The 12,095-nt window shown below is 34.0% G+C and overlaps 1 protein-coding gene across 50 annotated transcripts in view; it reads right to left on the reverse strand.

Moving 5' to 3' along the window:
- grip1 (glutamate receptor interacting protein 1) overlaps window positions 1-12,095 on the reverse strand; it is a 359,502-nt gene that overhangs the window by 35,161 nt on the left and 312,246 nt on the right. For all 50 annotated transcript variants that reach the window (XM_073946220.1, XM_073946216.1, XM_073946217.1 and 47 more), the window contains 2 exons: window positions 10,557-10,637; window positions 188-257 (listed from right to left, as the gene is read on the reverse strand). In XM_073946220.1, the coding sequence (XP_073802321.1) occupies window positions 188-257; window positions 10,557-10,637 (151 nt within the window). The remainder of the gene's footprint in view (window positions 1-187; window positions 258-10,556; window positions 10,638-12,095) is intronic.

A 12,095-nucleotide genomic window follows, 5' to 3' on the forward strand; every position in this document is an offset into this window, starting at 1 on the left:
ATGCTATACTGAATGAAACATGCTGCAACTCGGATATAAAAACAAAATCTCTTTTTACAGTGTATCAAAGCGTAAGATGCTGGTGGGAGTTAATGCGCTGGAGGCTGTATTTGAGATGTTTTGCATAAGATTAGAATTTCTGAACGTAAAAGCAGACATAGTGTGAGACTGTGACGTGAGGCGGTACCTGTGTGCCACGCTGCCTTTCTTTATGTCAGAGATGATGAGTGCATCTCCGGGCTTCCTACTGGAAGGAGCTGCGGAGAGACAAGAGAACAATCAGATTTATTTAATATTCTTCATCCAACTGTGAGTCATTCTTAGTTTTTTTTTCTTAAGTAAACTGCTTTAAAGGTTCCGCCTTGATAACAAAGGAGTTTTTAAAACTGGAGAGAGTAAATCTGATGACACAGCAAGAGTTTTGTGTCAAGCACTGCTTCTTTATATGGTTGCTGGAGAACTAGTTGGTTGAACAAGTACTTGTCATTCCAGTCTAGTCGAAAGTGATGGTTTTTGTTGTCTATTTTACATTTTTCCGGCTTGCAGAATGACATGATGACACTGCAAACAATGCCAATCTGAATGACTGACAAAAGAGATTCACATTTTCAACAGCGCTATGTAGACCGTAGTATTAGAGTAAATAATAGTGCGTATATAACTATGACAATTTTGGAACCAAGAAAACACTCTGTAGAACAATCTTAAACCAAGAAAGCTTGCTGGGCTTATAGATTTAGAATCAAAAGCAACCACAGAGCATCCTGACCAAACTAAAACCACAAAAAATAAGTTTTAGATTTGGATTAAGCTGCTCTTTTCTCTCCCAGCAGTGAAGTATGAGTGAGTTTTAACTCTAAAGCTTCCATTTTTATGCAGTCAAGCCATAAAAATCCTTAATGAAAACCATGAAATGTCATTAATGATAGTTTATTTATGTAAAACTCTTGTCACATATATTAACAACACAGAGACAAATATAACAAATATTATTTTATGACATATGAAAAAGACTATTTAACAATCACAGTGCACCAATATAATTAAATGTTTGGCAATATTTTGCATGATCTTATTTTGTATCCCTACACAATACCTAAACATGACCACTACCTTAATAACTATTGATATGCAGCAAATTAGGAGTTTATTCCATATTCCATATTCCTTAATTGTTTATTAATTTAGAGCCAGTGTTTTTTTGTTTAACTGTAAGCATTGCCCCTATTCTTCACACCATTAGATTTTACCCCATTTTAATAATTAAAAATAAATTAAATTTTGATCACTTATTATTGTGTATAATTTATAAGGTGCAGGCTTAAAAGTGTGTTTTCAGTGACTACGTTTACATGGACATAAGTAATCAAAATATTTGCCTTAATCTGAATAAGACAATAATATGATTAGGGTGTTTACGTGAGATACTTTTTGAATGTTTCGTTTGACATGTTATAGCACATCATTCGATTAACGTCATTGTGCCACTGCGCTATCCACATTTCCTTTGGAGTGTCATGTAATTTCGAGCGTTTCATTTTTATTTTGTCGACTTCAACTGCAGTTTGGCACTTTCATTTTCATTAAGGAACATTTCATGCAAGGCTCCAATGACAAATGAGATATTAGATGCAAGGAACTGCTGGAAGAGTGTAGTTTCAATGGAATTTGAGTGCGCATTTGAGTCCGAAAAAAACTCTGCATTTCGCAATGCAGGTGTCTGTGGTTCTTTACTGCCTCGGTAGGTGCAGAGAATAGTGTCAAACAGCCGTGTGTGTGTATAGACTATCCTGAAAATCTTACATGAAGGTAATGGTTTGATTACGGTGTTTACATGTCTGTACTGCACTTAAATAATGCAACTAAAATCGGCATACTACACGTCTTAATTCGATTTCTGTTTAGTTTGATTATGACCTTAATTGGATTAAATTAATTAAAAATCGCTGTTTACATGGTAGACTCTTAATCAGAGTATTGTCTTAATCGCATTAAAATCGGATTATTGTTGTCCATGTAAGCATACTCATTGTTTCATATCACTTCACTTTATCTTTACATGGATATCGTTTATGCAAAAGGAAAATTTTACATTTTACCCATATTTTTTAATGTAATAGGTATTATTTCACTTTCAAGTTACTCTAAAAATAATATGCTTAATAATGAAATCATATATTTTTCTGTTACTTTAAATTATTAAAATAAATTGTTCTTGCTTCTAATTTTTATGGTGCAATTTAAGTTTCAAGTGCAATGCAAAACAAGTTTAAATGACTTGTAAAGTCGATTTAACTGAACTTAAAACAATTAAAGGCAGCAGCTACTTATTTACAGTGTTTTTGAAAGATTAATATCGACATTTCAATGCATTATAAGCAAATACAATCACTTTTGTTTCAAGAGTTCACACTTAGATATTGCTTGATAATAGCAGGTTTGGTATGCTGTCCCTGGAGAGAACCCTGAGCTCAGAGATAATTGAGCCCAGGGCTCCCGCCTGGTCAATGAGCATGTTAGGGGTTATGAGATCAGGAAGTTCTCTAAAGCTCCCCCTGGTAAAGGAGCAAAGTAGGAGAAGGGGGGGGGGGGATGGAGGAATTCTTCCAAAAAACGAAAATGAGGGAGTAATGTTAGTCAGGCTAACAAGTTTTTAGAGTTTGGAATGGTCCGATTGGCTAACTAATAATTACAGATGAGAGACTAGCTGCGATCATTAATATCACCTCCTCTTCTCGACATTAGTTTGTGAAACTTCACAATTTTATCATGTATACCACAATGTACTATATACCCAGTCATAACTGTCCCAAAATGTCAGCTTTCCAGGATCTGGAAGAGATCCATTACGTCAGTGTGAAATAGACCTTTTAGCAGCTCTAGTTGGATAGTGGTACACAAGAGGGACAGATGTAAGTGCAAAATGACATATTCATATGGTCTCGAGCTTACCAAGAGCATCTGAAGGTGTTATATCAAACTTCTTGAATGACAAAATAGAGCATTTTTTTCTCTCAGTCGAAGCTCATTGTGATTCATGTTCGCTTTGTGCGTCACAGACAACCTGGAAGGTCGTGTCTTTTTCATTTCGAATGAGAAGAATTAATTCTTTAGTTAATCCTGCTCACTTTTTTTCTAACCTAATATACCTCTCAGATGGAGTTGCGGCTTAATCATTTACAGTCTGCCAGTGATGGGGAATTGTCCTGTCCTGGCCTATAGAGGTCTGTCTGTACTATAGGCTCAAAGCATTTAGATGCTGAGCATGTTTCGGACAGATGGTCCCAGAGGTTTTCTGTGGTTGTTATGGCCAGAGAATAACCCTGCAATAAGACGAGCTCCATTTGACAGAACAGCTTGATTACCTGGGAGGTTTGCTGTGTAATATGATGTACTGAGTCAGCCTAAGTGACAAATTGTTTCTACACCAAAAGTCAGGGTATATTTTTAGTATCTTTAAAATGGTATTATCTGTTTTAATACATTTTTTTTCTTAGTCAAAGGGATAGTTCAAACCTCTTTTTTCCTTGACACTTTACAATCAGGTTGTATTAGTTAATGTTAGTTAATGCATTTACTAACATGAATAAAAATGAACAATACATTTATTATGGTACTTGTTCATGTTAGTTGATGAAAATGCAGTTGTTTGTTCTTAGTTCATGTTAGCTCATGGTGCATTAGCTAATCTTAACAAGCATGAATGTGGATGTTAATAATGCATTCATTACTGTTGAACTGATTAATAAATAAATCTACAAGTATAGTTTATTATTAGTTCATGCTAGTAAATACAATAACTAACATTAACTAATAAAACCTTATTGTAAAGTGTGACCTTTTTTCCAAAACATACATTGTCTCCAATTGTTTTAAATCTTGTTGATTTTTTTTCAGTTATAGTACATCAAATTAAACTATATATACAGTTGAGGTCAGAATTATAACCCCCTTTATTTATTTATTTATTTTTTATATTTCCCAAATGATGTTTAACAGAGCAAGGAAATTTTCACAGTATGTCCGATAATATTTTTTCTTCTGGAGAAAGTCTTATTTGTTTTATTTTGGCTAGAATAAAAGCAGTTACATTTTTTAAAATACCATTTTAAGGTCATAATTATTAGCCCCTTTAAGCTATATTTTGTTTCGATAGTCTACAGAACAAACCATCGTTACACAATAACTTGTCTAATTACCCTAACCTGCCTAGTTAACCTAATTAACCTAGTTAAGCCTTTAAATGTCACTTTAAACTGTATAGAAGTGTCTTGAAAAATATCTAGTCAAATATTATTTACTGTCATCATGGCAAAGATAAAATAAATGAGTCATTAAAAACAAGTTATTAAAACTATTGTGTTTAGAAATATGTTGAAAAACATCTCTCTGTTAAACAGAATTTGGGGGAAAAATCATTAGAGGAGTTAATAATTCTGACTTCAACTGTATGTAAATGTGTATACGGATTTCTTAGTGTATATGGGCTGCATTTTACATAAAATATTTACATGTTAAATGTAAAAAAAACATATTTCATAATGATTATTAAATTATAAACACATAAATACACATAAAAATACACAACCATGTTGTTTCATTACATAACTCAGTGCATGTTATGCAAAACTTGATACCATTATAAATCGCAAAATGAAGTTTTCACATGGTTTTAGCACATACATTTAGCATTATTTATTTTATAATGAGAGAATTCAGTCCAGATTGTGCATAATCAACAAAACTCTGCAGTTTCACAGATAAATCAATATATTAATGTACACTTGCATGTTGCAAAGTGAAATGCAACAAATGACCACTCTTCATCAGAACAGAGGTAACAATTTGGGTAAATTGTGCAAGGGGATTTTTTCATTCCCTTTTTTTTACCATTTTTGCCACATTCCACCATTAATTTCTCTCCCTGATGTAACTCATTTTACCTGCCTCTTTATTTAACTAATGTGACCTGAAGGAGAGCCAATTTAGAGCGAATTCATTTCCACTTTAAAATTATAAAGCAATTTTGGAAAGGTTTGCCTTTAGAAAGAGAACATTAACTACAGGCTGACTCAACGGAGAAAGGTCAAAGATTCAATCTGGAAGGTACAGGCTACAGCACCAGCAGTCTGAAAAGACCAGAGAAATTGCTTTAAAGATGTCAATCAGGGCGAGCTAGATTCGAACAAGGGAGCAAATGGTGGGAAGTGTCAGCCATACTGGTGCGGAGATCCATCTGAAAATTCAATCTCCAAACGTTTTTCTGCTGAGCTGAAAGAAAGCGCATGTCCGCCGACCTTAAATGCACCTCGCCATATGCTGCATTACAGCGGCGTGATGTCACCTTCGGATGCTGCACATCAAAGCACAGCCTTTCAGCTCACGCAGACTCTGAGATGCATTTTACAACAAACAGCCAGAGCAAAAAACCTTGACTTCTAACATAAACAGGCACTCGGCTTGATGGCATGTTTTGGAAATCAAGCAAGTGAAAATGATGTAGATAGCCTACATTATGCCATTACATACAGAAAAGCAAATCTTCTGTTGGCTTTGGTTGTTGCTGGATGCCTATTTGTCATAGTTTCCTGGTTTTTCTTGCGCTGCTATTTGGCTTAAGTGTGATAAATAGAGTGGCTTATTTACAGTTTTTACACCATGCATGGTTATATTGAGCTGGACAGGTGAATGGCAGTTTAAGTAAAGCTTTAAAGTGCAACCATTGCAGAAGTGAACTTTTTGCTATGTGCGTCATGGTATCCAGAGTCTTCTAAATGAATTAATTTTGTTATTTTGGACAACAAAAGTCCAATTTGCAGGTCAAATCTGTGATACAGGCAGCCAAATGCCTCAAACATACTCTCTCTCTCCTCTCCGTATGCACCAGACACTTTCTTATCAACACTATATTTCTGGAAATATTACATAAAGATTCCTTGCTTGCTTTTAGCCTTACTTTTAAGTCACTTTAGATAAAAAAAAACATCTGCTTAATTAATACATAAAATAAGAGTTGGTAAGAATTTGAATGCAAATCTGCAAAAATCTAAAATTTACAATCCCAAAACCAAATAACCTATAATAATATTAAATACATATATGTATTTAAACTTTAGAGTTGGAAATAAATCTACATTAGCAACTACTGTAAAGTTCTGAATGAGCCTTGTGTATAACTTCATATAAGAACTTAAAAAAACCTCAGATTACCATGAAGTCTATATAATTTCATATTCCTGTCCACAGCAGATGAGATGCCACCAAGAGAATAAGACGAGGTAATCTTTAAGGAGAAGTAAACAAGGCATCTATAAACGTGTCCCACTATGGCTTTATTAGTACCTGTGAAATACGGGCCATGCAGAGGCACAAGGCAGAAAGCCATTAAACTGTTCAGGAAGGCCACAAGAGCTCGGAAAAGCCCATATACATAAATCGACACATGGATAGGACTGCCTACATCTCTCTCTCTCCCTTACTCTCTCTCTCATTCCAAGCCATAAAAGTTGACTTTCTCAAACTCTTGCAGGCCCTGGGCCAGGTTGAGGCGTCATTGGGCTGATTTTCTCTGCATAGTTCTGCCTTAATAAAACGGGATGTTTCTGCACATCTCTTCCAGCACTCTGTCTTCATTCAAAAATAAGAGCTCAAGTCGGTGCAAAAATCCATGATCTTTGATGAGTCTTAATGGCGTAGTTATAATTATTTTCTTATCTATTCTAGGCATGGAATGATAACCGGTTTCAAGTTTACCACGGTTTGAAAAGTCAAGGTTTCAAAACCGCAACAATTCTCTGATATGTTATTCATACACTGTAAAAGACAACAAATATTTTTATGCTGATTTAACTTATTTTAATATGTTAATCAAGTTTTAACTACATTTTAAGTTCTACAAAGTTTAACTTAATATTATTAGTCAGTTTGATTAATGTAAGTTAAAAAAGTTTATTTGATTCAACTAAAAAGTTAAGGCAGCATGAACGTCTTTAAGTGTATGGTATATGTAATGTACAGTTGAAATCAGAATTATTAGCCCCCCCTGTTTATTTTCTCCCCAATATCTGTTTAACAGAGGAACAATTTTGTTCAACCTATTTCTAAACATAATAGTTTTAATAACTCATTTCTAATAACTGATTTATTTTATCTTTGTTATGTTGACAGTAAATTATATTTTATAAGATATATTTCAAGACACTTCTATACAGCTAAAAGGGGCTAAAGGGTTGTTAAAAAAATTAAAGACTACTTGTATTCTAGCCGAAATAAAACAAATAAGACTTTCCCCAGAAGAAAAAAATATTTTCAGACATAGCCAACTGTGAAAATTTCCTTGCTTAGTTAAACATAATTTAAGAAATATTTAAAAAAGAAAAAAAAAATCAAATGGGGGCTAATACTTCTGACTTCAACTGTATATATATATATATATATATATATATATATATATATATATATATATATATATATATATATATATATATATATATATATATATATATATATATATAACTTTTTTTTTTACTAGTGGCTTACTTTATATCAGGACTTTATATCGTCACTTTATATAAAAGGAAGGAAAGATTTCCAAAGATGCCTTCAAGTTATAAACAAATGTGTGTTTTTGAAACTAATGAAGACAGCAGAAGTCAATGATTTATTTTAATGATTTAGCCTGACATGTTTACTGTTCCACAACATTTTAAATGTTTCTTAAAATAACATATATTGTTCAAAGAGGACAAAAGTCGATTTTTTACTAAGACATTTTAAAATAACACATTTAAAGCATACATTACAATAACGTGATACCGTGATCATTTTATCCAAAGTAGTAATTTCGTCAGAAACTTATAATGAGCCTATGCCTAATCCATTTTTTGTTCCAATCCGGTTTGACTTGCTTTATTCGGTGGAAAACAAAACCATATATGGTATATATAGGACAGTGGAAATTGCAAATCTGAAAGCATTGGAAGAGGGAGAGGATTGGCAAAGAACCTCAGTGCTATATGTCGGTGCACTAAAAAACTTTTTATGAAAGTTCATGCTGCTCTTTTCCATGCAGTTACAATGAATCGAGCTTTTTTAGTGATTTTTTTTACTTTACAAATCTTGAAAGCTCTCTCTACCATTCATTAGAATTGCCTCTTATTGCACTGCATAAAATAAATCAACTCATTTCTGTTCTGAAACAACAAGAAAGTGAGTCAATAGGGTATATGCACAGCTAGTGTTTCTTCCCATACTGATAAACTTCAGTTAATGTGACTTTTTCATTTTATACAGTTCCTTTTACAGCATCGATGTTGTAATGTAATTAAAATACAATCAGTTAAATAAACTTTAGCACTAATTTATAATAGTTGTTCAAATTTAATAGTTGTTCAAACGTAAAACGATGAAAAACACGGAGGCGCCCGTCAGGATTAGCAGGCTAGTACAGAAACTCCATTGAATATACTGGGGTAAAATAAATGTTCATATTTTAAAGACATGGTTGGGGAAAATGTAATTTAATGCAGTGCTTCTTGTACATTCTGAGACCCACTTTCTATCGTATATCAATCAGGCAGTGAAAATCATTGACTTTTGAAGAAAACAGACCTTGAAAGTGTCGATTTTGTAATGGCATACAGTTCACCGGACGCGCTTTGACCCAGTTTACTAAAAAATTAAAAGTCTGCATACTTCTGCATATACTCCATTACAAAAACAAAACAACTTTTTTGGCTGAATTATTAAGTAAATTGATATCATGCAGAGTTTAAGGAGATGTGGATTTCAAACCAGCCCAACAGTTAAGGGAATGTTTTAATGATCTAGAAAGAATTTACAGCAGTGCTTCAGCACAGGAAAAATAGTTCATCTGGTTCATTAAAACAGTGCAGACAGCTGTTAAACCCACAAAGAAGCTTTACTGGGAACCGTTTTGCTGTTATCTCCGGACTGTGCATATACACATAGCCAATCCTAAGAGAATTTACTCCATCAAATTAGCAACAAATGTGAGGTCTGCAAACAACTTGTAGACCAGCAATGTAATAAATACTTTCATTTAGAAAGCGTGGAGGACGACAGGTAAAATTGCTTTGGAGGTAAACAACTCCACAGCTTCACTGAGAAGCAATTACTGCTGGGTTGCTGTTGCATTGGGGTCCACCAATGCATTTCACGTAGATGCTTACTGGCTAATAACAGAAAGTTGCTATCATATCGCTGTAATGGGGAAAACAGTCAATGTGACAAAACAGAGTCGGGACAAAGTGATGAATCACTCTGGCTTGACAACACGGGCGGGCATTGATGAAGCAGCTGGCAAAGGCTTTGAGCGCTGGGCGTGTGGGGTTTGCGAACCGAGCTCTGCAGAGCCCTTGACTGCAGGCGGAAAACAGATTGAATTCACAGGCAAATCTGTCTTGAAACACTTTTCCAAAGAGTCAGGAGATGCTAAACGAATGACACAACAGGAGAGAAGACACAGTATATGTGATAGATAGACTAGTTTGGTATATATTTCTATGAAAGACGGCTCAGCTTATGGGCTTTTGGGAGATGATGGTTTTGAAAAGTAGTCTGGTGTCGAGGACAGAGAAGACTAAAATAATAGGAATGTAGATGGTAGTTTTAATATAAGGTAAGAAAAAAGCAGATAACAGAATGCTTTAATGTTCTTATTATTAACTATGTATTAACAAGAAGTATAATAATATATAAATAACACTGGAAGAGACTACAAAGTCCAGAAACCATATGCAAGTTCAGCAAATGGATTATAAAAGTCAACATTTAAGACTTTGTTTCCAACTTAAGAATCCATTTTTAGATAAATAAATACTAAATAACAACAATAATAACACAAATAAAACGCATCAATGCACTGATTTCAGTGTAGTAACTGTGACCTGTAGTCTGTGCCAAGCAATTAAATATACACTTACAATAAATGAGAGATAATATATAATTAGATGCTTCTTTTCATGCAGAACCTCAAGAATGTAATAAATAAGCCCAAACCTCCAGAGTATTGTTGTTCCAGCACCCTAATAAGCAACAGCTACATTATTTCCCCAGTAACCCATTAATAAGCTACCCAGTTGTGTCTTTTTAATGGCTCTGGAACTAAAACAAAGGTTGAAAGTCATATATTTCTATTTCAGTAATCTAGCGAGTTTAACTATTACTTCTAAATGTATGGCCTAAATGTTGCACTAAATATGCTGAAGGGGCTAACACAGCTTCAAAGGGAAATGGGGGAAATTATAAGGTGATTTAACAACACTCCATATATATATATATATATATATATATATATATATATGAAGGATGTTTGGTTTCCAAGCAAGTTCATTCATAGTTTATTAATGTACATAACTCATATTTATTCTCTAGGATTTAAACTCATGAACTTATGATGTTAAAATAATTTTTCCTAAATCAATAGTGAAGCTCTATTCTTATCATAACATGCCCTTTTACATATATTTTACACCGTTAGCATGCATGATCAACCTTATTATGTTGAATGAATGATTTGAGAGAAGAATACATACAGCTGATGGTGATGCCCAGCTCCACACCTGGCTTCTTTGGTAGCTTCACATGGAACGTCCCACTGCTTGGGATGACAGATTCTGTATGAAACAAGCACAGGAACATAAAAAAAGGTTCATTTTTAGATGCAAGTTCATCCATATAATTCCTGAGATTAAGCAAGTCTGGATTTATAGACCAGTTTTTGGAGAATGAACGGTACGGTAACACTTTGAGTATTAGTAGACTGTCTGCTTAATATCTGTTGATACTGCTCCTTCAACAGACATTTAACTGACTATAAAAATGTTGCAAGTACATGTCAACTTACCCTGACAGTCTACTTAAAATCTAATGAGAATTAGTTGGCATGTAGATGCAATGTAACCTAAATTCAACAAACGGACCATCAAAATAAAGTGTGACCGAATGAACAAACAAACATTTGTTAAAGAGATTTTTCTGTCCATTTTTTCACGAAATTCAAAATGTTTAGTTGAATTTCCAAGCTGTGACCATTTATAGTCACAGAATGAAAAAAGAATAGCTTTTAGAGCATTTGTTTCATAGCATGACAGAAAGTAGAGTAAATGCCATCAGAGCATTCATTTTGGCTGTTCTGGAGACAGCGGTTTATAAAATTCAGTCTTTCTTTTAGGCTGTGATGTAGACAAATCTTTCTGACAGAAGCCCGAAAAAGCTCAGTCTGGGAGAAAAAGGGAGGGGAAAAAAAATCTCCATAAAATACGTCCTTTTCCTCTGGGCAGTGAGTCAGACTCAAAGAATGACAGAAGTGTCAAAGCGTTCAAAGCAAGAAAAGGCACTGCACTCCAGTAACCCGCCATTACACAAAGGCCTCTGCTCTTGAAATGATCACGCAAAAATTCAGGCCAAGTCATTTATTCCAAGTCATCAAACAAGAGTCTCAAAACAACCGCTTGGCCTTAACGACAAAGAATATTTTAAAAGAAAAAAACACCAAGAAAGTTGTTCTGCCTCCAGCACATCTTTTCTGTTCTCTGATAAAACATTTACATTATTTGCGTTGGGCAGAAAACGTACATACATTATTCAAAATGTGTCACAGGTTAGAAATAAAAGAGTTGCAAATGAAGGTACGCTGCTGGCATATTTCAATAATAAAATACAATACATAAAGCTAAATTTAATTAACAAGTTTGTTGGATAGACATACTGTATCTCATACTACCATACAAAAGTTTTCTAGAATCTTTAATGCCAGATTCAGACTACACATTATTACATGTGTACATTACTAATTTTAACCACACAATAGTCACTGTGTTTGATTATGTAATTTAGACTTTTTCTAAAATTCTTCTCAAGTTGTGGGTAAGAAATGCGAAAGACTACAGTGGACTTTGCTTCTTGACCAGTCATCATTTGCATCAAAATCAGATATAGGGGTTGATTCTGCAACCTCTCTTAGTTTATATATCAATAATATTGATACATATATTAATTTAAAATTTCACTGTTATGCTGTGATCACACTAGAGTTTGTGCGTGCGAAATTCTGTTATACGGTGCTACGAAAA

This window comes from Danio rerio, chromosome 4 (genome assembly GCF_049306965.1).
Source record: "Danio rerio strain Tuebingen ecotype United States chromosome 4, GRCz12tu, whole genome shotgun sequence".
NCBI lineage: Eukaryota > Metazoa > Chordata > Actinopteri > Cypriniformes > Danionidae > Danio > Danio rerio.